A 26216-nucleotide genomic window follows, 5' to 3' on the forward strand; every position below is an offset into this window, starting at 1 on the left:
CAGATTTCACAAAACTCTCAAATACAGTAAATTCTCTGATGGGCTGTCTAGTGCAGGATGTAGTCTAAGGGCAAAAAGAACGCCAAATGGCTTTAAAACTTCACTCAGTAGATTTACTGTTAGTGGACATATTAGGAAGCAATTTGGAAGTACCCAATTCTTGCAAGAAAACGCAAAGAAGTACTGTGTTGGTAGTGTAAGGAGCCAAGATTTTCAGTGCAAGAGAGAAGAAATGTAAATACAAAAGAGGTTAAGGAAAGACAAACCTCTGATGTTAAACTAGAGTTGATACAAAATGTAAGAAAGGAAACCATATTTTGTAGCTCTGATCTCTGAAAGGGGTATGGACGTGAGGATCCAGGCAGCTGCCTGATCTCATTGCAGAGGTCTGCTCTGGTTTTCTGTTTGTGAGGTTCTTAATCACTTTTTGGAATTTTCCACCGTAATAAAGCATTGAAAGCCTTAAACAGCAGGCATCTCACTCGTGCCTGCCTTCCCTGAGAGTATCCATTCTGGTTTTGACCCATGCAGAGACCACGGAACTGAAGTTGTTGATTGACTGATTTCCCCTGAGGCTGCCAGATTTTTCTAGAATCACAGTTACAGGAGCTCAGGCGGTGCTATAGCAACAGACCTCATTTTGGACAAAATGTGCGTATATAAATTAGAAAGGTTTTACCTTCGCAATACACCCAAGCTGCCTACTTCCTCCTACTTAACAGGGAGAGGAGAGCAAGCCTTCTCCTCTCTCCATATCTACCAAATGACCTTTCGCTGCAACTCTCCAGTCAGGAAGATCCCACGCTCCTGTCAAAGACTGACCTTTTCCCTTGTGTCCCGGACCCCAGGGCACAAACGCCCTCCACTGTTCCTCACCTTAGAACACAACCCAGCAAATATCTCACATCTTCTAGCGACCACCTCCTTTGTCTGATCACCTGTATCGCAAAATCATGGAAATCCCTGTCATTTCTGTTCTTCACCTTCAGTATCTCCTTCCTCAGCTCTCTCCTGAGGCTTTGGTCCTCCTCACCATCCCACCGGAGTGCTCCTGCTGGGTTGGCCGCCGCTTCCCTGTTACCAAACCCAAGCAGCATTTCTGTTTTCACCTGACTGAGCCTCCCGATGGCAAACCCCACTGGGTCTGTGATCATTCTCTCCTCAAAATACTTTTTGAAAATGGAAACACTTTCCCATGGACTTCTCTGGTTTTCCTCCCTTCTCTGGGATCCCTCCTTCTGAGTTTCCCTCCTTCTCCTCCTGTTCTTAGACTTCAGTTTATCCCCCACCAGTGTGAGCTCATTCAGAGTTACGTAAAATATTTTCTACATGCAGGGCACCTGTGTGATTCAGTTGGTAAAGCATCCGACTCGATTTGGGCTGGGGTCATGATCTTGGCTTATGAGATGGAGCCCCAGGTAGGGTGGGGAGTCTGCTTCACCCTCTGCCCCTCCCTGCACTTGCACATAAAATATTTTCTACAAGCAGATGAAGACCAGAATCACATCTTTATCTCCAGTCTCTCTCTCTGAGCTCCAGAAGCATGTATCCAGCGGCCTGTTCAACGTCTCTACCCAGATGGGTCTCTGCAGTCAGACGCCTAGGTTTGTATCCTTCTCTGTGAAAAGAGATAATAGCAGGACCTACTTCACTGGGTTCCTTAGAACAGTGAGAGCACAAAGGAAGTGCTCAGTAAATACCCCGTGTGTTTACTTGTTTAAATTCCCTAAACGTTAGAAGGAACTTCGTGTGTGTGTGTGTGTGTGTGTGTGTGTGTGTGTGTTTCCGCGCGTGCGCACTCGTGTCTAACTCTACAGTGAATTCTAAAGACCTAGAACAGTGCCTGGTATCTAGTAGGAGCTGCATATTGATTGAATGAGTGAAGGGATGAATGAATCTTTATACGGGAGGAAAAGGCGGTGCGTCCGGGAACCAGGCGAATTGCCGCTGGTTGCCTGTGCTTTAATTGTGGGGGTCATCTATGACTTTTTTCCAACCACCCCCGCCCCCCCGACACAGTATCTTTGACATCGCTCTTCTTATGCTCAAGTGTGGTATTTCTGCCCCTGGTATCTGCAGTATAGGGTATGCCCTCTTCCGCTTCTTTGAAAGTATTAGTTAATAGTTAATCGTTCAAGCCTATAAATAAATCCTTTTTTCATTTACACCCAGTTTCGCCAGCGCTTAGTAGAAACCTAGAAAGAAGTTCTGTTACGTAAAGTATCTTTAGGTATCTATAGATAGAGCTGTATGCATATATGAGACAAGGAAGTTTGACAGTAAGAGGTGGGTGGGGGACCGGAGCTCAATGAGCGGTTTAGAAAGATTTTGCTGAATAAGAGTAGACAAGTGCACGGGAAAAGTTTACACAAACCTGCCGCAGCGCAGGGAGGCTCGGCGGATCTCAGACCCCCTGCATGCGGTCCACTCCTAGACTCTACTCCGCCCCGCCCCGCCCCCGCTCTGGCAGGCTCGGGGTTCAGTCCGGCCCCGCCCCGCCCCGCATCCCGCCTTGACCCCGTCCCACACTGCTCCCAGGTGTGGCTCTGGCAGGCGCTCCGGCCCCGCCCCACCTCTTGGCCCCGCCCCTCGACCCACCCTGCTCTCAGGCCCTGCTACACGTCTGGACCCCGCCTGCGCCCCCGCCCCGCTCTGCTCCAGCCCCGCCCGGCATCCTGGCCCCGCCTAGCATCCCCGCTGAGCCCCGCCTTGCCGCCCGACCCCGCCCCATACTCCGCCCCGGCCCCGCCCCACAGCTTGGCCCCGCCCCTCTCTGACCCACCCTGCGCACAGACCCTGCTCCACATCTCTACCCCGCCGGCGCTCCCGCTCCGCCCTGAGCCCCGGCCCCGCCCCCGCTCCTGCCCCGCCCAGCATTCCGACCCCGCCCTGCATCCCAGCAGAGCCCCGCCCTGTATTCCGGCAGAGCCCCGCCCTGCCCGCCCTGAACTCCGGCTCGGCTGCGCCCGGCAACCTGTCAGAGCCCCGCCCCGCGCCCCGGCCCCGCCCCGCGCCCCGGCCCCGCCCTGCGCTTTGGCTCCGCTGTGCTCTGCGTCCCGCGGAGACCCACCGTGCCTGGAACGGTCTGCAGGACCAGGAGCTCCCGCGGCCGGAACCCTCTGGCCCCGGGTGGCCGCTGCGGCCCGAGCGGCTGGGCGAGGAAAGATGGCCGCCCTGACGACGGTCGTGGTGGCGGCGGCGGCCACCGCGGTAGCCGGGGCTGTGGCGGGGGCGGGCGCGGCCACCGGGAGCGGAGTGGGAGCAGCGCAGGTGCCGCAACAGGTAAATCCGGGAGGGCCAGAAGCCGCTGGCGGCGGGCGGGGGCCTGAGGGAGAGGTGGGTGCCGGGTGCAGGACCGGGTCCCGGCCCTCGCCGAACAGGTGTCCTCTGCAGCGCGGTTCCGGAGGCGGGAGGCGCGGCATTAGCCTCCCTTTGCTCGCGGCCTGGCCCACGCCGGGCGCTGCGCTTTGTTGGCTTGTGCTTTCCGCTGCCTTTGCAGAGCCACCTCCATGTGGTTTGGGAATCGAGGGAAGATCTGGGTGGAAGCCCTGGCTCTGCCGCTTCCTAGCCTCGCGATGCGAGCATACCCTCTCCGCGACTCAGTGCCTTCTCCAAAAACTGGGTCTGGTAACGGCACCTTACCGAGCTCTGGTCCTCACGTCTGGGAAGGCCCTGGCACAGAGCGTGTTTGGAGAGACTTTCGTGCCCAGCAATGGGTGGCTGCTTTGTTATTGCCCCTGCGCTGGGGAACACAAGGAGGAATAAATACGGGGTGGTCCGAGGCAGATGTGTTTCCAAAGATCTGCCTCGACCCCTTTCTCTGGCGGCGTGGACCACAGGATCCTCAGGAATGGCTGGATCCAGTTGTTTAAGCCTAAGACCTTCCCTGTTCTCATTGTCTCACAGCCCACACCCAAAGCATGGGAAATTCCTCCGTGTTCTGTGTAGAACCCAGAATAAGCCGGGAATCCCACTCTTTAACACCCCCAGTGCCCCTGTTTTGTCCACATCATCATACCTTCCTGCCTGAAATACTTTCCTAGTTGGTTTCTGTTCCAACACTCTTGCCTTCCTAAAGGATTCCCAACAGCCAGGGAGATTCAGTCCAGCAATGACACTCTTTCTGCTCATAACCCTCATAGTCAAAGCCAGTGTCCTTACCATGGTCTGCAGGGCCTGTGAGCTACCCCCACCATCTCCCTGTTGGCTCTTCTCCAGTCCGTGGCTCTGAGTCTGCTGCAGTTATACACCCCTCCTGGTTGACCCTCAGACATGCCTGGTTCTCTCCTATCTTATAAGCTTTGTAATTGCTGTTCCCTCTGCTTGAAATGCTCTTCACTCTTGGTTCTACGGCTTACTCCATTTCTTTCATTTATCTTTGTTCCAATGCCATCAGCTCAGTGATTCTTTTCATGACCTCCCTAAACTGAATCCCCTTACTCAGCACACCGTATCTCCTTTTCTGGTTTTATTTTGCTCCATAGCACTTACTACTGTATGCTGTATTACATATTTTCATTTTTCCCTGCACCTCCACCCCCCTCATGGGAACGTAAGTTGTATGAAGGCAGAAACTTTGGAAGTCTTATTCACTATTGTGTTCCCAGTTCCACTTTTGAGTTTAGTCCTGGAACATAGTAGGCACTCACTAAATATTTAAGCATCAATCCAAACCTGAAGGAAGGCCATTGGGAGCTGAGGATAGGCTCCATCTTTTTCTTCCTCTAAAGGAATATAGCAATTTTCTGTCTTTACTTATATGAGCTCAGGAAATTCCATCTCAGGCAAACGTTTTCACACATCCTCTGTAATTCTCTTTATTATTCTAACTCTGGCCCAAATGTCTCAGGGGGAGAAAAAAGAAAGTAAAATATATAAAAATAGATAATGCATAAAATATTTTAAAAATAATTTTTAACATTTTGTTTAATGTATGATCCTAGTGGTTTAGCCATCTTTCTGGCTTTCTCCTGAAACCTTTCTGGCTTACTCTAGTTCAAATCGACTTGTTCTCTAAATTCTTATAACCATGTTTTGCCTCCTGGTTTGCATTTCTCACAGGTTGCATAATATTGTTATTAAGGAACCTTTTTTATCACTCCCTTTGGGTGATCCTCAGAGGTTTACCTTTCCAGGGCTTGGACCAAAATCACCTGTGGAGCTGTTTCAAATGTTTTATCTGTTCCCAACATTTAGCAATGTCTGGAGATGTTTTTGGTTGTCAGGACTGGGGTGGGGATGGGTTGCGGATGCTACTAGCATCTAGTGGGTAGAAGCTGAAGGACAGCCCCCCAACAACAACAACAAAGATTATCCAGTCCAAAATGTTGGGAGTGTTGAGCTTGAAACACCCTCCTTTCTGTGTTTCATCATTTTAGGGAAAGCAGAGCCTCGTAGTTGATGATGACGGCAATAACAGAGTAGACTCTCTCGAGGGTGTTTGGACTTTAAAAAAGAAATTAGAATCACAGCTGTGCCATATTGTGAGGTTTTTGAGGATTTTAACTAGGTGTTATCCATCTTTGGACTTCCCTCAGTATACAACAAACACACCTACACACTCAAATCCTCAGCCTACCGCTGAACTTGAATATTTGTCGTATTATTAAGTGAATGAGTATTCCCACTGACTCTAATAGTGAAACCAATTAATGTTTTCTTGAGGAGAGATTTTCCTGATGACAACCTCATAATGTAAGAGGTGTTCCCCAAAATATCTAAAAGCCCTGTATTAGTCTGTTAAGGCATCCATAACAAAATACCACAGACTGGGTGGCTTACACAATAGAAGTTAATTTTTGCACAGTTCTGGAGGCTAGACATCCAAGATCAAGGTGCCCACCAGGATTGTTCTGTGGTATGAGGTCTCTTCTTGTCAGGTAGATAGCTGCCTTCTCAGGTGTCCTCACATGGCCTTTTGTCTGTGCACACACAGAGAAAGAGAGAGAGATCACCGTTGTCCCTTCCTTTTCTTATAAGGAAGCAGTAGTCCTATTGGAATAGGACCTCACCCTTATGACCTCATTTAACTTTAATTATCTCCTTAAAGGCCCTATGTCCAAATATAGTCACAAAGCGGGGGGTAAGGCCTCAATATATGAATAGAGGTGGACATAAATCAGTCTAGAACAGCTCCTTTAAATTATTTTGGAGAAACTGTCTTTGAAGTTTTAGAAACATTGTATATTTTATTTTATTCTCCAACCTCCTTAGGGTGTGGAACCCTATAAAGTTCTTACCCATAAAGAAAAGTAATAACGTGCCTTGTCTGTCCTTTATAATATTTGTGTATTATTTGTTGATAATCCCCCTCACCAGTGCCTTTCAGGACTGGAGACTACAAATCTCTCTACCTTCCTCTCCAATGCCGTTTCCCTCTTCATCATTTTAATAGTTGAATTGTGAGTTTTTAAAGGTATCTCTAACAGTATCACACTAGTGCATGGCCCTGCTTTAAACCAGGATAGGGCTGGGTCTTCTGGGTTTTTTTTGTTCGTTAAGTGAACTTCCCTCTGATGGCCTAAATGTTATAGCCCTTGGCTGCTTGGAGTAGTCCTTCAGAAATAACTACATTTCTTCTCTAACTTGACATGGTTCCTCACAAGGGATTTCTTCTAGAAGATCGCACACATGCGTAGGGCTATGCCCATGTTCAGTTGTGGTAGGCTGAATAAGGGCCCCCCAAGCATATTCACATTCTAATCCCCACTACCTGTGACCCTATGACATGGTCAAAGGGACTTTGCAGATATGATTGAATTAGGGATCTTAAAATGGAAATTATCCTGGTGTATCTGTGTGACCTAGTATATTCACAAAGGTCCTTATCAGAGGAAGGCAGAAGGATCAGAGCCAGTCATAGGAGATGTGACGATGGAAGCAAGAGGATGCAGTGATGTGAGGAAGGGGCATGAGGCAAGGATGAAGGGGGCTTCTAAGGGCTGAAAAAAAAAAAAGCACGGAACTAGATTCTCCTCTGAAGTCTCCAGAAGGAACACGAACGTGTCAACACCGTAATTATAACTGGGTCCCCAGAACTGTAAGAGAATAAATTTGTGTGGTTTAAGCCAAAAACGTTGTGTTAAACTAATTTGTAGTAAGTTGTTGCAGTTGCAGTAGGAAACCAGTACACCAGAGAAGACCTGAGAAAGCGCTGAGCCTTCATCTTTGTCTGGCCTTGAAGCTCTGTGCAAGAGACAACAAGGGCTAAGGTTAATGTGTAAACTGCTCGCCTACGTGTTGAGGCTGTGTCCTGGTATGCACACAGACCCCTTCAGCAAGGGCTGGGATATGTACTGGTTACGGCATCTAGGAAAACTTCTGACCAGTCAACCTTTAGGTGATAACTGAGCTAACCAAGCAATGCCATACAAACAAAGAATATAGACTTCGCAGCATTAGTTCAGGAAGTTGACTAAACAGATGGCAACGACAACAAAGCTTGCGGTTGGAAGAGAATCTCACTTTCAGAGTTAAATTATTTTTTCTTAATAAAATTGTTATGTTTGTAATATAATAATAATTGTATATTGATATGATATTCAACTATATTAACCAAATTATAGCTTTTAACAAAAAACTGAGACATGCAAAAAAACCAAGGACATATGATTCACACACAAGATAATTTTTTTCGTAAGCAGTAAAAAGAAGCTATCTCAGAGGAAGACTAGATGTTGGAAATAATAGACAAATTCTTTAAATAAGCTGTTTTAAATTCATTCAAAAAACTAAAGGAAACCATGGCTACAGAACTAAAAGAAAGCATGAAGATGATTTCTCACCAAATTAAAAATACCTATAAGGAGATTAAAATTGTTTTTAAAAAATCAAATAGAGGGTCACCTGGTTGGCTCAGTGGGTTAAGCCTCTGCCTTCAGCTCAGGTCGTGATCTCAGGGTCCTGGGGTTGAGGCCTGCATTGGGCTCTCTGCTCAGCAGGGAGCTTGCTCCCCCACCCTGCTTCCCTCTCTGCCTACTTGTGATCTCTCTCTATCAAATAAATAAATTAAAAGTCTTTAAAAAATCAAATAGAAATTCTGGTGTCAAAAGGTACAATAACTCAAATGAAAACTTCATTAGAGGGGCTCAGCATCTGATTTGAGCTGGCAAAAGAAAGAGTCAGGAAACTTGAAGATAGGCCAATTCAGAGTATCCAGACTGAGAACAGAAAGAAAAAGAGAAAAATGAACAGAGCCTGTGAGACACCATGAAGGTCATACATACTGAGAGTCTCAGGAGAGGAGAGAGAAAAGGAGAGGGGCAGAATATTGGAAGAAATAATGGCTAAAAACTTCCCCAATTTTTTTTTAAGTAGGCTTCACAGCCAGTGTGGTGCCGGATTCAGGGCTTGAACTCACAACCCTGAGATCGAGACCGAAGCTGATACGGACAGTCAGAGGCTTAACCAACTGAGCCACCCAGGTGCCCTGAAAACTTACCAAATTTGATGAAAAATATTAATCTGCATATCATTAGAGTTTGATGAACTCCAAGTTAGAGTAAACTCAGAGATCATAGCTGGACACATCATAATCAAACTGTTGAAAGACAAAGACAAAAATTTTAAAAATCTTTAAATTTAAAAAATCTTGAATGCACTAGAAGAGAAACAACTCGACCCACACAAGGATCTTCAATAAGATTGACAGTGGACCTCTCATGAGAAACCTTGGATTCCAGAAGGCAGTGGGATGACAGTCAAATTGCTGAAAGAAAAGGACTGTCAATCAAGAATTCTATGTCCACCAAAATTATTCTCTAAAAATGGGAAAATTAAGACATTCCCAAACAGTAACATATATGCCCTACAAGAAATATTAAAGGAAGTCCTTTGAACTGAAATAAGTCTATATAGAAATTCAAATACAAATGAAGAAGAATATGAATGAAGAGTACTGGTAAAAAGTAAATGGGGAGATAAAGATAGAAGTCAGTCCTAAATGTACTTTTTTTTGTAACAAACTTTTTTCAGAAGATAGAGGAGGGAACATTTTTCAACTCATTCAACATTTTTCAACTCATTATTATTACCTTGATACTATAATCAGACAAAGAAATCACAAGAAAGAAAATAACAGACTAGTATTTCTTATGAATACAGATGCAAATTCTCCAACAAAACACTAGCAACCCAAATCTAACAACATATGAAAAGGATTACATACCATGATCAGTTGGGATTTGTTCCAGACATGCAAGGTTGGTTCAGCATATGAAAATCAATCAATATAATAGAACTTATTTATTAATAAAGGACAAACCTCATAATCATCTCAATAGATTTAGAAAGAGCAATTTACAAGAGCCAACACCTTTTCATGATAAAAGGAACATTCAACAAACTAGCAATATATGGAAACTCCTCAATCTGATACAGACATCTATAAAATGCCTGCAGGTGACATAATAGTTAATGACAAAGGATAAAAAGCTTTTCACAGGGGTGCCTGGGTGGTTCAGTTGGTTAAGCATCCACGTTGGGCTCAGGTCATGATTGGGGTCCTAGGATCAAGCCCTGCATCAGGCTCCCTGCTCAGTGGAGACGCTGCTTCTCCCTCTCCCTCTGACCTTCGTCCTTACTCTTTCTCTATAAAAATAAAAAAATAATTAAAAATTAAAAAAATTTTTAAAAGTCTTCCCACATAAGATAAGGACTAAGACAAGAATGTCTATTCTCACTACTTATCCACTGGGGAGTCTAGCAAGGACAATTAGGCAAGAGGAACAAATTAGAAAAGAAGTAAAATTATCCTTATTTGCGGGTGGCATGATTTGTATATAAAAAACTTAGAGGATCTAAGTAAAAACTGCTAGAGCAAATTAATTCAGCAAGATTGAAGGATTAAAAAAGCAATCAATAAAAAATGGTTTTAGGGGCACCTGGGTGGCTCAGTGGGTTAAGCCGCTGCCTTCGGCTCAGGTCATGATCTCAAGGGTCCTGGGATCGAGTCCCACATCGGGCTCTCTGCTCAGCAAGAAGCCTGCTTCCCTCTCTCTCTCTCTCTCTGCCTGCCTCTCCGTCTACTTGTGATCTCTCTCTGTCAAATAAATAAATAAAATCTTAAAAAAAATGGTTTTAATGCCATAGACTAGCAATGGACAAATCAAAAATGGAATTAAGAAAATAATTCTGTTTATAGTAGTATCACAAGACTAAAATGCATAAGAATGAATTTAACAACAACAACAACAACAAAAAAAGCAAAGCTTATACTCTAAAAATTCCAGAACATCACTGAAAGAAAAAAAGGAAGACCTACATCATTGGATATTTTAGGCTTATGAATATGAAGAGTTAAGATGGCCATAATCCCCAAATTGATTTACAGAGTTGAAGTCCCTCTGAAAATCTCAGTTGCCTTCTTGTGCGTAAATTGATAAACCGATCCTAAAATTCACATGGGAAATGCATGGGGCCCAAAATAGCTAAAACAATCTTGAAGAGCAAAGTTGGAGGACTCCTATTCCCGATTTCAAAACTTACTACAAAGCTACAGTAATCAGCTGTGCGGTACTGGCATAAGGATAGACATATAGGTCAATGACAGTTAATAGGCAAACCCTATGTATGGGCAGTTGATTTTCAACAAGGGTGCCAAGATAAATCAATAAGGAAAGAAGATTCTTTTCAACAAGTGGCATTGGGATAGCTGGATATGTACACACAAAATAGCCCAGTTAGACTCCTGCCACACACCATATATAAACACAAAAATCGATGGAGACCTAAATGTAAGACATAAAACTATAAAATTCTCGGGAAAAAAATATAGATGTGAGTCTTCATGACCTTTGAATGTTTTCTGTAGGCTGTCTAATGCACAAGCAGCCAAAGATAAAATGGATAAATGGGGCTTTATCAAAATTGAGAATGTTTGTGCTTTGAAGGGTGTTATCAAGAAAATGGAAAGATGGCTCAGGGAAATTGGGAAAATATTTGTAGGTCTTTTACCTGAGAAGGGAGTTATATCCTGAATACATAAAGAATGCCCCCAACTCAACAATAAAAAGAAAACCCAATTTTTATTTTTTTATTTTTTATTTTTTAAAGATTTTATTTATTAGAGAGAGAGATAGAGCACATGAGCTGGCGGGGAGAGACAGAGGGAGAGGGAAAAGCAGACTCCATGCTGAGCAGAGAACCTAACATGGGGCTCAATCCCATGACCCTGGGATCATGACCTGAGCCAAAGGCAGATGCTTAACCAACTGAGCCACCCACATACCCCAACAACCCAATTTTTAAAATGAGAAAGTAAAATGTTGGAGTTAACCCTAGGATCCAGAAATTCTGCTGTGAGTTGTATGCTCAAGAGAAAGCATATTCATACTGAAACTTGTACACAAATATTCAGAGTAGCGTTATTCATATTGGAAATATTGGAAAATAGCCCACTGTCCATCAGCGGATGAATGGATAAACAAAAGATGGTAGATCCACACAATAGAATATTACTCAGCCATAAAAAGAAATGAAGTACAGATTTATCTTGCAATGTAGATGAATATTGAAAATGTTATGCTAAGTGAAAGAAGCCGGACACAAACAGTTAACATGTTGTGTGATCCCATTTATATTAATTGTCCAGAACAGGCAAATCCATGGAGTCAAAAATAGATTAGACAATTGTCAGAGGCTTGTAGGGAAGAGGAGTGGGGAGCGAACTGCTGACAGGTATGGGATTTCTTTTTGGTATGACAAAAATTTTCTGGAATTAGTAGTGATATTTGCACACATTTGTGAATATCTTAAAAACCACTGAATTGTATGTTTTAGATGGAGATATGTATGTGTATATATATATATATATGTACATATGTATATATGGAGAGAGAGAGAGTAATGTGAATTATATCTCAGTGGAAAAAATATATCCTAAAATTCATTACTTTTTTTAGCTTATTTCTAGAAATGTAAAAGAAATGTAAAGCCTTGTTTCCCTTCTCTCTCATATAAATCGATCTGTCAGCAATTCCTCTTTGTTATAGATCCAAGATGGATTTAGTCTGACTTTCATTTTTTTTTTTAAAGATTTTATTTACTTGAGAGAGAGAGAACAGGGGGAGGAGCAGAAGGGGAGGGAGAGGGACAAGTAGACTCTGCAGTGAGCATGGAGCCCAACGTGGGACTCAGCCCCGGACCCAGAGATCATGACGTGAGCCAAAACCAAGAGTCGATTATTCAACCAACTGATCCACCCAGGCACCCCTCCTTTTTCTATCCACCTCCACCGCAGTGGTCCTAGACACCATCATTCTAGTGTTGCTGTACCAGCTGCTTCCTCCATCCTTCTGCTTCCAGGCTTGCTTTACCTCCTCTCCTTCCTCCCGCTAATTTATTCTCTGAAAATGGCCAGAAGGAGTTTCTTAAAAGATTACATGTATCGTGGTATTCTCCTAGCTCAAAACCCTTGAGTAAAATCCAGACCCCCAAGTGACTTAAAGTGCCAAAATGACGGGCCACATACCTGCCCGTCTACCTTCATCTCCTACCAAACTCCCCACCTTTACTAACATCATGTCACTTCTGCTCTTTCTCTGTTGAACCAGCCAAGGTCTTTCCTGCCCTGCCACTTTTGCACACACTGGGCCCTCTGCCTAGGGCTCCTGTCACTGCTGCTCTGACATGGCTGGATCCAGGCTTCCTTATTACATGTCATCCTCTCAATAGAACTTCTGTGGCCATTGTAACTGAAAAACAGTGTGTTAATCCATTATCTCTAACTCAGTCCTGTTTATTTCTTAAGTAGCACTTATTGCAATTGGTATTTTTTTAATTTATTGTTTGTTTACCCATTTCTGTGTAAATTTGTTTCCCCTACCAGACTTTAAGCCCGGGGCCCTGTTGTCGGGGTCATTGTTGTTTCCCTGGCGTCCAGCATACCACACATCACAAGTGTTCAGTACATATTGTTCAATGACTGAAAGAATTAGATCTTTTTGTAAAAATCCCCAGAGACTTAATATTTAATTTAGATTTTAAGGTAGATATTCCTTCCACAAAATATATTTTTAATTTTTAATTAAAATAAACAAAAATAATTTTTAATATATTAAATAAGATGGGCCCCCACATTATCCCCCAAGAGACTTCATTACCGATGCTTTCTCTCTGAAAAAAATCCTGTCTTCATCTCATGCCTTTTCTATTATCGATGGTAAATTTGTTTTTATTCTCTGTGTAGAATGACAGCTGTTTCGGTACTTCGGGTGGGATTCGTCCTTTTCAGCTTCAAAATTGGAAGCAGAAAGTTAGTCGGACAAAGAAAGCAGAGTTCATACGCACAGCAGAAAAATTAAAAAATCAGTAAGTATAAGAGCATTATCTTCAATTAACACTGCTCGCCATGTTATTGTGGACACCATGAAGTTCATTCTAACTCGTTCTAATCCTACTCTACGCCTTCTCCAGTCTCACATTAAGTTACAAAATTCTAGTCACTGGCTTTCCAGAGATGAACGAGAAAGGCAGGGGTATGAAAAAGACAAATGATAACAGACTATGTCACACGCAGTTTGAAGTAGAGTTCTCTCAGTTTCGTGTGTTATTTTGAGTCAGCGTATTTCAAGGGAAACAAAACGGTTATTTCCTTAGATTGCATACATCCATACATTTTCACTAACCAACGTAAGCACTTGGTAAATATTTTTGAGAGTCAGTAGTTTCAACGAAGAGTCTGTACCCTCGAGTTATTTTTCTTGAAATGGCCTTTTCATTGATCTCCCTCCCTTAGTCTCTCTCCTTTCAGATCCATCCAGCCCATCAAGACTAGAGTAATTGAGAAGTTGCCATTTGTTTTAACTGTTAGCGTGTGTGTACTTTTTTCTTTTAACAGCCAGTGATGTCTGTTGTATGTTCAGCCTTGTCAGTAGCGCCATGATACGAGAAATATTGTGAAGGAGGAGCAAAAGCCTTAGAGCTCACAGCACCCAGCCCTACCCTGCAGCTGCTTTGAATTTGTATGAGATCAATTTGCTAAAGAAGTCAGGAGAACTGGAGCCTGTTGTATAGGGAATGGTCTCTGGCCTGGGATTAGTGGCAGTTCTGTTTAGAAATTCTGCCAGCAAAAAAGTATACTCCTGCGTTGTGAAATGTTAGACCATAATGGAGCTTTCGGGGATTGAATGCTCTTCGCAGGGATGTACTACTTATATTTTTTAAAACTCAGAATTTCGGAAAATATAATTTTATTTTCTTTTTATTTCGAAAATGCATGATTTGAGGTAGGACTGGACTGTAGGTTGGGGGTCTGGCTTCTGTTTGTCCTTAGATGGGTAACCGGCCAAGTGGTTAATGGCCATGTCTACAGCAAACCAAACCAGTAGAGACTTTCTTCGCCAGTATGTACTGGTTTTACAGCTCTGATTAGGCTTTCTTCATCTTGTTCTAAGATTTTGCAAAAACTCATGGAAAGAGTATTAGAAAAATCCATCAGTAGAGTGTCTTTGGCCAAAAATTTTCATTGAATACAGAAAAAACAAACAGTTCAGAATATAATTCTGTTTAGTTTTCCGCATAGGTAACAATACAGTCACACAATTCAAAACTCAACACACACTGAGGGGTACATAGTGGAAAGTCTCTGTTTCACCCCTGGCCCCGGCCACCCACTTCCTTCCCTTCAGACAGCCGCTGTTTTTAGTTTCTTATGTATCCTTCCACAGGATTTTTATACGCTTAGGAGGAAATAAAAATATATATTCAGATTTTTCCTTTTTTATATAAATGGGAGCATACTGTACATACTACTGTGCGTTTTGCTTTGTTTTATTTTATTTTTAACCTACGAGTGTATCTTAGATACTAAGGACTTGTTGATTTTGTCAGACAGGATCGTGGCCTTCTAGTTCAGCATCCGTAGTCCCCAGAGACGCACACTCAGGTGTCCTGGAGTGGAATTATATCATGTAGTGGATTGATTTAGAATGCCTTCGTACAACACAGAAAAATATGAAAACGGAAAAGATCTAGGTGAAAAAGAGAGGTCACGTCAAATCAGAGTGGCATGAGGGTACGCGAGGGGCGTCATTCAGTCATTCTCTACTTTTGGGTGTGTCTAACATTTTCATATAAAACCTTTGTTAGAAGAAGAGTGCATCTTGGGAGCTCTTTCCCCCGTCAGCACACAGAACACGGTACTGCTGGGCTGTGTCCCAGGGTGTGAATATACCATGATTTATGTAACCTGCCCCCATAGTGGTGGGCACTTAGGTTCTAGTCGATCTTTGGCCACAACGAATCACAGTATCTGCGTAGGTCCGTGTCATTTTGTGTATGTCTAAGTGCATCTTTAGGAAAAATTCCTAGGGGGAGAAGTGCTCAGTCCAAGGCATGTGGGTTTGCAGATGTAATAAATATTGCCAAACAGAACACTATAGGCAATTTGCAATGCCACCAATAAGGTGTGAGAGGATCCGTTCCCCCACAGTTTCATCCACAGAAGATGTACTTAAACTTGGGATGTTCGCCAGTCTGAGAGGTGTATGATGTTACTGTGGTCTAGTTTTACTTTGCATTTCTCCTCTTCTGAGTGACGTTGAGCATCTTTCCCTGTGTTTAGCTGTTTGTCTCCATTAGTCCCTTTTGAGTGTCTTTACAGGGGCATATTTCTAAATCAGGAATCACAAAACGTAACTTATTTACCGTCCTAGCAAATCTCCTGTCCATGTAGACATTTCTGTCTGACCCTGTAATTTCCCCCACCAGCAACCAGAGCCTAGCTGGGCTTCCCAGTCTCAGCACAGGACTCCGGGAGCCATGCTTAGTCCTTAAGAGTTGACATGCAAACTGAGATCTGCTTGACAGCTCTGTTCTACCCTTCGCTTCCTCTCCTAAGCCCACATACTACTGTATGATCTTCTCGGCCTTTGAGATAGCCAGGTAGGGCCCAGAACAGTCCCATCTGTTTTCCCCACTGAACTTTATAAATATTAACTTTTTTTAATGGATGGCGAAGTGGAAAATATTGGGGAACACTCCCTTAGATAGTTACCCCTCAGGTTGTATGAAATTAAGTAAATGGCCTGAGACATTCCACTCTTCATTAAATACAAGATTCCTGGAGAAGAATTTGTGTTGATTTCTGGAAGAAGAAAATAAATTTCGTTGTCCAACCAGAAACTCTTCTTGTTAGTATCTGTTTTGTCTTACCCCAGGTTTCAAACTAACATTAGATCTCCTTACTGGAATATGGACTAAGTCCAAGGAGCAAAGATGGTACAGAAGAAGCTTTGTAGTCCTTGTAGACGATATCCCTAAATACACCAAAATTCCTGTCTATGTGGATTGTTTGCCTCTTGAAATTTTAGTTTTAGTCATTATATTAATAATGCACTTGCGTAGTACATTTTTAGCATATGGAGGTGTACCCTTATATAATTTAATCACAGCACTGTTTAGGGCTCGCATTTTAGTGAGGAGGAAGTTCACCCCAGCAGAGGCTGAAGGGCTTGGGTCCATTTACAAAGCTAACTGCATCTCCTGAAAGCAGCCATCAGCAACTGTGGCCATTTTCAGGCCACAGGAAGACTGACCTGGAATCAAGAGCCAGACCGCTATTATATTTTCAAAGCAAGTACGTGAGTGCCTTTTCTAAAACTCACGTTTTGTCATTTAAACAGCGATTCAAATTACTCACGATTATAGTTGAACTTGACTCTTTTCTAACTACTGCTCTGACTCCTTAGCCTTAATTAATTCTCATAATTATATTTGGGCTCCTCACATGCATTAACCTGTCCATAAGTATTGATTATAATGAGCATCTCCATATTTTAAACAATGAAAAATATACTCACATCACATTTATGCCATCTGTTTCTTTTCCTAAAGAGTGATTAACATAGAAAAAGATAAACATAGTCATTTCTACAACCAAAAAAGTGACTTCAGAAGTGAGCACAGTATGCTGGAAGAACTGGAAAATAAACTGATCAACAGCAGGAAAACAGAAAGTAAGTTGAGTTCACGAGCTATAAACTGTTGAGTGACATCAAGTTGTGGTTGTGTTGCTCTGTCTTTGTGGATTGACTCTGTTATATTCTCTGTCAAAATACTTTCTACTTGGTAATATGTCTGTCTGGTAGGGATTTGGGTCTGTTCCTTCCGGTCCCAGTTTGGTCATCCAAACTGGATTGTTTTCTATGTACATTTCTCTCTCCTTAAGAAGAAAAAGAGGGTTTGGGTTTTTTTTTTTTTTTTTTTTTTTCCCATTGCCAAACCTGTTCATGTCATTAAAATTTCTTAAAATGAAGGGAAATTGGTTCCTGGGCTCTCATGTCTTAGCTCCTCACCCTGGTATTAGTGAGTGAATAAGTCAACATCAGCGGATGCAGGAACTAGACTTAGTAGTGGTACGGAGTGGGGTAGGCACACAGCTGCTTAAACCTGAGTTTGCTTGTCTGTGGTGGAAAACCCACCATTTCTGCCTCAGGGGAGCTGTCTGGGCATCCCGCGAGGTAATACATGAGAAAGTGCCATATAAAGTGCATGATGAATTATGTTCTGTTGTTATGAATATTAATCATTGTTAACGGTGTACTAACTGTTGCCCTTCAGAAAAGAATTCTATAAAAATATCTGGTTTTGTTGTAGATTTTATGTGTTGCAAAATGAAAAAAAAAAACTGCTTCGCGTTGCATAAAGGAAAAATAATGGTTATCAACTAAGCCTTGTGAACCGTTAAGACTTGTATAAAAATCACACTGCCTCTACTCCTTTATAGTCAGTTAAAAGAAATTCTTAATAAATGTTCTCTTGCAGAGTCTAAGATTGTAGTATCGTAAAAAGTCATCTTCTGTCAGGTAGTGGCAAGAACCATTCTTCGACTTATGTTGGGATGACAGCAGGACCTAATATAATTACCAAATGTCCAGTTCTCCTCTTTGATTTATGGAGAAACTGAAACATCCCTAGTTTAACATTTCTTCCTTTCTCTCAGTTCTTTTATAGATGACTAAGAAACTTTTTAAAAAAAGATTTTATTTGTTTGTTTATTTATTTTAGAGAGAGAGAGCAAGAGTATGAGCAGGGGGAGGGGAGGAGGGAGAGAGAGAATCTCAAGCCAAAATCAAGAGTCAGACACGTAACTGACTGAGCCACCCAGGCGCCCTGATCTTTCTACCTCTTGATCATGCCATTCCTGGAGGGTCTCCCTTCTGTGCATTCCCTTTTGTAGGACAACTTTGTTTCTGTCTTTTCATTTCCCATTGTTGCACAGTTTCACCTCTCTTCATTCACACTTTGTGTTCATCTTCTCTGGGAGAGCATTGTCTCAGTATAAGTTTATAGAAATTTCTCTTTGCCATGTTACAACTTAGAAGAAGTAAATACCTTTTCCTTGCCTCAAACATCATGCCACAATTTTGGCCTGTGTTTATGTAATGCTGTCCTTAACGGTCAGCCCAAACATACTGTCAGTTCCAAATGAATAACTAAGGGATCATTTGCCCTGTGGCATTATCACTGTAGTTGATCAAACTGTGGCAAAAACGAAATAACAAAATGTTACTTCCCTAGTTACTACACTTTGCTAGAGAAGTTGCCTGACCTAGAGTTCCAACAGTGAATGAATGAAACCCCATAAAATACATTGGATATGTTTCTGCTTTTATGGAACTCTTGATTTTTAACAGAAATTAGAACAAACCTGGGGGCACCTGACTGGCTCAGTCAGAAGAACACACGACTTCTGATCTCAGGGCTGTGAGTTCAAGCCCCACGTTGGGTGTACAGATTACTGAAATAAAGAAACAGATTACTTAAAAAAAAAAAAAAAGAACAAACCAAAGTCACATATACATGCGTGATTTTTGTTTTGAATATTAACACTGGCTCTGAGCCTGTAGGTAAACTTAAAAAAAAAAATAATTGTTTTTAAGGGGTACCTGGGTGGCTCAGTCGGTTGAGCATCTGCCTTTGGCTCAGGCCCTGATCTCAGGATCCTGGGATGGAATCCTGCATTGCCCTCCCTGCTCAGCGGGGAGTCTGCTTCTCCCTCTCCCTCTGCCTGCCGCTCCCCCTGCTTTTGTGCTCTCTTTCTCTGAGAAATAAATAAATAAATAAAATCTTTTTAAAAATTGGCTTTAAGGACTTTTAGACAGCTATTGGGTGCCTCATGCTTATTTGTGGAAAAGTTGCAAAAAAGGAAGAGGGGCACATAAAGTATCCCAATGATGATGAAATAATATTATTGTATGAGTATGTATATGAATATGTGATACTAGCTTAATACTTTAAATAAACATTTGAAGTAAGGTGATTACTTCAGAAAGAAAATATGAAAGAAGAATCCAGTCTTTTCTGCTGCTGATATAGAACATCTGAAAATGTCTTTGTGAGACCTTCATTGGCTTTTACAGTGGGCCTAGGCTGTTCCTTCGGGCTAGCCCCTTGGTCAAACTTGGTGACCTGTAGCACAAGTACCACTACACGGCAGCTGGGCACCTCCCCAAGGCCATGACTGTGACACTAGTGGGTCTCCCTGACCCCGGTCACAGAGGCTGCAGTTAGATGACATTAATTCTCATCAGGAAGTTTGACGGTATGCATAGAATTAATATTGGGTAGACAGTTTTAATATTCCAACAGTAGAGATCAAATTGTATTTCCATAAATTATAACAAAAAACAACAAAAAAAAAACCTTTCTAAGAGCAGAACACGATTACATCTGAGCTACTGTTCCCTGTGTTTAGAACAGTGTCCAATCACTCAATCTCCTAAGAGTTAAAAAAAAAAAAAGAGAGAGAGAGAGAGAGAACGAACATTTCCTTTCATAGTAACACTTAACCCATTGTGCTTTTAAGTATTGGAGGAAACTGAGAGATGTTTTAGTTAGAGCAAGGGTACTTAAAAATGTTCAGGCTGTTTTGACACAAATAACCATCTTTTTTCCTTTATTTAATTGCTCTTGGCTATCTTTTACTGAGTGATGGTGATCAGTCTTACGTGAAGAACCCTGAGTTGTAACCACCTTTGTCATAGAGTTATTTGAAGGTACATACTTCTTCCTTGTAGGAGCAAAACTCCAGCAGCAATTGGCCAAAATACACAACAATGTAAAGAAGCTTCAACACCAGTTAAAAGATGTGAAGCCTACCCCTGATGGTGAGAGAATTTAGATTTCATCTTCTGACTTACATATTCATATTTGCTGTTCTCATTAGAAATATTTATATACTTGGGTCACCTGGGTGTCTCAGTGGGTTAAGCCTCTGCCTTCGGCTCAGGTCAAGATCTCAGGGTCCTGGGATCAAGCCCCACATTGGGCTCTCTGCTCAGCGGGGAGCCTGCTTCCCCCTCTCTCTCTCTGCCTGCTGTTTTGCCTTCTTGTGGTCTCTGTCAAATAAATAAATAAAATCTTTTTTTTTTTTTAAGAAATATTTATATAATCTCCTAATAAGCGCCTTTTCCCCCCTTTGGCCTTAATGGAGCTAGGTCATATTGGTTAGGGATCAGGAAAGATAGATTGGATAATTAACTGTGACAGGTGGTATTTATATAGTTCTTTACCTTTAAAATGCTATTGCATCCCCCAAGTTAGGAAGTGGATAGAATAGATCATAGTGTCACGTGCAGGATGGAAACTGGTGTGGAGGCATTCAGGTTCAGCTACTAAAGAGGAAAAGGACCAATTTCCTGATTCCTAGCCTAGTGTTTTTCCCACCATTTGCTTTTTGAAATAATCGCCTTTCAAATAATTGCATTTCAAATACAGAAGGAAAAGCTTAATAGTGTTGGGACAAATGCTAGCCATTTGGAAACAAATAGCATCCTTACCTGCCTGAGTACGCCAACATTCATTCCTTTTTTTTTTTTTTTTAAGATTTTATTTATTTATTTGACAGGGAGAGGCACAGTGAGAGAGGGAACACAAGCAGGGGTGGAGTGAGAGGGAGAAGCAGGCTTCCCGCACTGAGCAAGGAACCCGATGTGGGACCTGATCCCAGGACCCCAGGATCATGGCCTGAGCCGAAGGCAGATTCTTGACCGACTGAACCATCCAGGCGCCCCCCAGCATTCATTCCTGAAGGATCAGATCAAATCACTTATTACTTACATGCTTTTAGGCAAATGACTTGAACTCTCTGAGCTTTTATTTCCTTAGCTGTAAAATGGAGATAATTATAGGACCTACCTCAGGATTCTTGGGGAGATGAAGTGAGACAATGCGTATGAAGCACTTATCCAGTGTTTATAACCTAGGAAGCACTAAAAAATGGCAACTATGACTGTGCTAATTATTACTTACTAAAGTAATACACGAAGCCATAAAAATTTTAGAAAACAACAAGAGTTCATAATTTTACAGTTGTATTCTAGTTTGTAAGAGTGACGATCAGAAGCCATAGAGCCAAAAGTAGACATAACTGACTACTTCATACACACACAAAAAATCCCAGAACCATAAAGTTGACAAACAAATATCAACAATACGTATGTAACTTAAAAAACTAATATCCATAACATACAAAGAGTGTTGACAGATTGGAGCAACAAAGGTAAATAACCTAATGGTAAAATGGGTAAAGATTATCAGAGGCTTGTTTATAGCAAAAGAAATACAAAACACACATGAAGAAACTGCTCAGGCTCATTAATGATCACAAAATGTGAGTGAAATCAGTCCTGACCCATTTCTCTTCTCCTTTTGGAAATGGTCCACGGTGCACAGGAAGGGGGACGCTCAGGAGCCATAAGTGGTGTAGAGCACCCCCAGCAGGACAGTGCGCAGTCCTTGACCCTACCATAAAGTATGCATACTTTTTGGTGTGGCATTCACATTTTTCAGTTGTTGTCTAGGAACACTTGAGCGTACAAGATCACTACACATAAGTATTCACCCCAGCATTGTATCTACCGAAAGGTTCATCACTTGGAGAATTAATGAAAGACTTAGGGTAAATGTAGACAGCGAGATACCACGAAAAAAGAATGAGGGGGGGGTGTGTGCCTGAGTGGCTCAGTGGGTTAGAGCCTCTGCCTTCGGCTCAGGTTATGATCCCAGGGTCCTGGGATCGAGCCCCGCATCAGGTTCTTTGCTTAGCAGGGAACCTGCTTCCTCCTCTCCCTCCTGCCTGCCTCTCTGACTACTTGTGATCTCTGTCTATCAAATTTAAAAATATATATATATATTCTCTCTCCCTTTCTCTCTGCCCCCTGCCTGTTCTTTCTTAAAAAAAAAAAAAAAAAAAAGAATGAGGGGGGACATATGTATATTGACATGGGAACTTAACCACATGTATTTAACCCCATTTTGTTAAATGAAGACTGCTTGTCACAAGGCAGTATGTGTAGTAGTAGACATTTCTGTGGGAAAAATAATGATAGTACGTTTTAATAATACGTGTGCACAGGAATAAATCTATAATTGGGAAAAACACTGCAGGCATAAACATTAGCTTTATAAAAGCACAATTATCTTATCCTTTGGTTAAGAAATGTTTTGAAATTAAGATAACATTCCATTTTCTCCTAACATTTTATTCTTAGTCCTACTAAAATACGACATAAAAGTCTTTCCATGTTTGTTTGTTTGTTTGTTTTTACAGTTGTTGAAAAGCTCAGAGAAATGATGGAAGAAATTGAAAATGCGATTAACACTTTTAAGGAAGAACAGAGGTTGATGTATGTTTTAAATTAATTTTGATATAAAATTATGGACCTTTATCTTTTATTACCTCTCCAGTAGGTTGTTGTACACAAGGCATTTTTTTTTGTTCTGTATTTAATATTATTAGTCTTACACAAGAGCAATATAACATCTCTCTTCCTTTGTTTTGGGTTTTAGATTGCTTTTCATGTTTCAAGTGAATTTTCACTTATATTTGGACAAGACAGAAAACCCAAATAAGGATTTGAAAGATGTTTTTTTTCCCCTCTGAGGAAACTCTTTTAAGGCTTAGATTTATAATGTAAATAATTTTAATTCGAGAAGATGACACGAGAAGAGTCGGGAATAATGAAATTTGGTGCGGGGGGGAGGCAAGGTCCATTTGGATCGGTTTGTAGCTTATTAGTCAAAGTTTACCTTTAAAATTATAGATATGAAGAGCTTCTGAAAGAAGAGAAAACCACCAGTAATGAGTTGAGCGCCATATCCAGAAAAATCGACATGTGGGCTTTGGGGAACTCAGGAGCTGAGGCGGCCTTCAGAGCCACGCCAGGCAAGCTTCCTGTAGACAGAGAAATGCCAAGCACTCTTCCAGAAGAAGTGGTAGATTTCGAAAAATTCCTTCAGCAAACAGGCGGGCGACAGGGGGGCTGGGATGACTTTGACCACCAGAACTTTGTGAAGGTGAGAAACAAACATAAAGGGAAGCCAGCATTCATGGGAGAAGTTCTAGAAAACCTTCCTGGAAGAACGCAGGAGGAAGTTCAGCAGCACGAGAAATGGTATCAAAAATTTCTGGCCCTGGAAGAAAGAAAAAAAGAGGTAAAAATCATAACAATAGCTATTACTTGTTGTATGTTTCTGTCTTCCAGGCACTGTGTTAGACTCTTTAACATGGATCATTACTTTTACACCCACTTGGGAAGTGTGTTTATAGTCCCCCAACCCACTGTCCAATAAAAGAGAAACTGAGGCAATGAGAAGTTAAGTAATTTTACCCAACTGGTAGAGCTCCAGCTGAACGTCTCAAGACCCTGAGAAATACAACAGCGGGCCACAGACCTTCTGAGGGTGGGCAGAACCCTCCATGTCCTCTTGAAATGTGGGAAATCCAGAGCTACTTAGGCTTTTGGTAAAAGTCATCTTCCCACTCGCCCGGCTGTTTTCAACAGAAAATATAGAGGCAGTAGGGCAAAGACTCTTTGACTCTTAACAGTTTCTTGGAGTTTTGGCGCTTAAGCTTCATTGTTTATTTTAAAAGACTCAAGATGTTGGCTACCCCAGGGCAGAGAGTAACTATTACTGGTAGCAGATACCTTACAGGTTCCATTTTCACAATGATATTATTCTGGCTTTGGTTTAAATCAGGACTTCTCAGCCTTGGCTCTGTGGACTATTTGGGTTGGGGACTTTGCTGTCCTGTGCACTGTAGATGGTTAGCAGTGTCCCTAGCCTTGACCTTCAAGGTGCAGTAACACCCCCTTAGTTGTGATCATCAACGATGTCTCCAGACATGGCCCAGAGCCCCCTGCAGGGCAAGAATTGCTCCTGGTGGGGTGCCGAGGGCTTAGAGCTCCTGGTGGGGTGCCGAGGGTTTAGAGCTCCTGGTGGGGTGCCGAGGGCTTAGAGCTCCTGGTGGGGTGCCGAGGGTTTAGAGCTCCTGGTGGGGTGCCGAGGGTTTAGAGCTCCTGGTGGGGTGCCGAGGGCTTAGAGCTCCTGGTGGGGTGCCGAGGGCTTAGAGCTCCTGGTGGGGTGCCGAGGGCTTAGAGCTCCTGGTGGGGTGCCGAGGGCTTAGAGCTCCTGGTGGGGTGCCGAGGGCTTAGAGCTCCTGGTGGGGTGCCGTGGGTTTAGAGCTCCTGGTGGGGTGCCGAGGGCTTAGAGCTCCTGGTGGGGTGCCGAGGGTTTAGAGCTCCTGGTGGGGTGCCGAGGGCTTAGAGCTCCTGGTGGGGTGCCGAGGGCTTAGAGCTCCTGGTGGGGTGCCGAGGGCTTAGAGCTCCTGGTGGGGTGCCGAGGGCTTAGAGCTCCTGGTGGGGTGCCGTGGGTTTAGAGCTCCTGGTGGGGTGCCGAGGGTTTAGAGCTCCTGGTGGGGTGCCGAGGGTTTAGAGCTCCTGGTGGGGTGCCGTGGGTTTAGAGCTCCTGGTGGGGTGCCGTGGGTTTAGAGCTCCTGGTGGGGTGCCGTGGGTTTAGAGCTCCTGGTGGGGTGCCGAGGGTTTAGAGCTCCTGGTGGGGTGCCGAGGGTTTAGAGCTCCTGGTGGGGTGCCGAGGGTTTAGAGCTCCTGGTGGGGTGCCGTGGGTTTAGAGCTCCTGGTGGGGTGCCGTGGGTTTAGAGCTCCTGGTGGGGTGCCGAGGGCTTAGAGCTCCTGGTGGGGTGCCGAGGGCTTAGAGCTCCTGGTGGGGTGCCGAGGGCTTAGAGCTCCTGGTGGGGTGCCGAGGGCTTAGAGCTCCTGGTGGGGTGCCGTGGGCTTAGAGCTCCTGGTGGGGTGCCGAGGGCTTAGAGCTCCTGGTGGGGTGCCGTGGGTTTAGAGCTCCTGGTGGGGTGCCGTGGGTTTAGAGCTCCTGGTGGGGTGCCGAGGGTTTAGAGCTCCTGGTGGGGTGCCGAGGGTTTAGAGCTCCTGGTGGGGTGCCGAGGGTTTAGAGCTCCTGGTGGGGTGCCGAGGGTTTAGAGCTCCTGGTGGGGTGCCGTGGGTTTAGAGCTCCTGGTGGGGTGCCGTGGGTTTAGAGCTCCTGGTGGGGTGCCGAGGGCTTAGAGCTCCTGGTGGGGTGCCGAGGGCTTAGAGCTCCTGGTGGGGTGCCGAGGGCTTAGAGCTCCTGGTGGGGTGCCGAGGGCTTAGAGCTCCTGGTGGGGTGCCGAGGGCTTAGAGCTCCTGGTGGGGTGCCGAGGGCTTAGAGCTCCTGGTGGGGTGCCGTGGGTTTAGAGCTCCTGGTGGGGTGCCGAGGGTTTAGAGCTCCTGGTGGGGTGCCGAGGGTTTAGAGCTCCTGGTGGGGTGCCGTGGGTTTAGAGCTCCTGGTGGGGTGCCGTGGGTTTAGAGCTCCTGGTTGGGTGCCGAGGGTTTAGAGCTCCTGGTGGGGTGCCGAGGGTTTAGAGCTCCTGGTGGGGTGCCGAGGGCTTAGAGCTCCTGGTGGGGTGCCGAGGGCTTAGAGCTCCTGGTGGGGTGCCGTGGGCTTAGAGCTCCTGGTGGGGTGCCGAGGGCTTAGAGCTCCTGGTGGGGTGCCGTGGGTTTAGAGCTCCTGGTGGGGTGCCGTGGGTTTAGAGCTCCTGGTGGGGTGCCGAGGGTTTAGAGCTCCTGGTGGGGTGCCGAGGGTTTAGAGCTCCTGGTGGGGTGCCGAGGGTTTAGAGCTCCTGGTGGGGTGCCGAGGGTTTAGAGCTCCTGGTGGGGTGCCGAGGGTTTAGAACTCCTGGTGGGGTGCCGAGGGTTTAGAGCTCCTGGTGGGGTGCTGTGGGTTTAGAGCTCCTGGTGGGGTGCCGTGGGTTTAGAGCTCCTGGTGGGGTGCCGAGGGTTTAGATAGTCTGAGTCTGAGTCCCTCTTGTAGACTTGTGCTGTAATAAACATCAGCTGGTTTGGTTTGACAGCCAAAGTATGATTGTTCAACAGGTGATATAC

The 26216-nt window shown here is 43.8% G+C and overlaps 1 protein-coding gene across 2 annotated transcripts in view; it reads left to right on the plus strand.

Annotated features, from left to right (window-relative positions):
• The first annotated feature begins 2944 nt into the window (after nucleotides 1-2944).
• Nucleotides 2945-26216, plus strand: part of CCDC112 (coiled-coil domain containing 112) — a 29896-nt gene continuing 6624 nt past the window's right edge. For both annotated transcript variants that reach the window (XM_047730971.1, XM_047730972.1), the window contains exons 1-6: nucleotides 2945-3282; nucleotides 13187-13308; nucleotides 16834-16955; nucleotides 20019-20108; nucleotides 22553-22628; nucleotides 23046-23436. In XM_047730971.1, the coding sequence (XP_047586927.1) occupies nucleotides 3166-3282; nucleotides 13187-13308; nucleotides 16834-16955; nucleotides 20019-20108; nucleotides 22553-22628; nucleotides 23046-23436 (918 nt within the window). In that variant the 5' untranslated portion in view covers nucleotides 2945-3165. The remainder of the gene's footprint in view (nucleotides 3283-13186; nucleotides 13309-16833; nucleotides 16956-20018; nucleotides 20109-22552; nucleotides 22629-23045; nucleotides 23437-26216) is intronic.

The sequence above is a fragment of the Lutra lutra genome, chromosome 5, assembly GCF_902655055.1.
Source record: "Lutra lutra chromosome 5, mLutLut1.2, whole genome shotgun sequence".
Taxonomy (NCBI): Eukaryota; Metazoa; Chordata; class Mammalia; order Carnivora; family Mustelidae; genus Lutra; species Lutra lutra.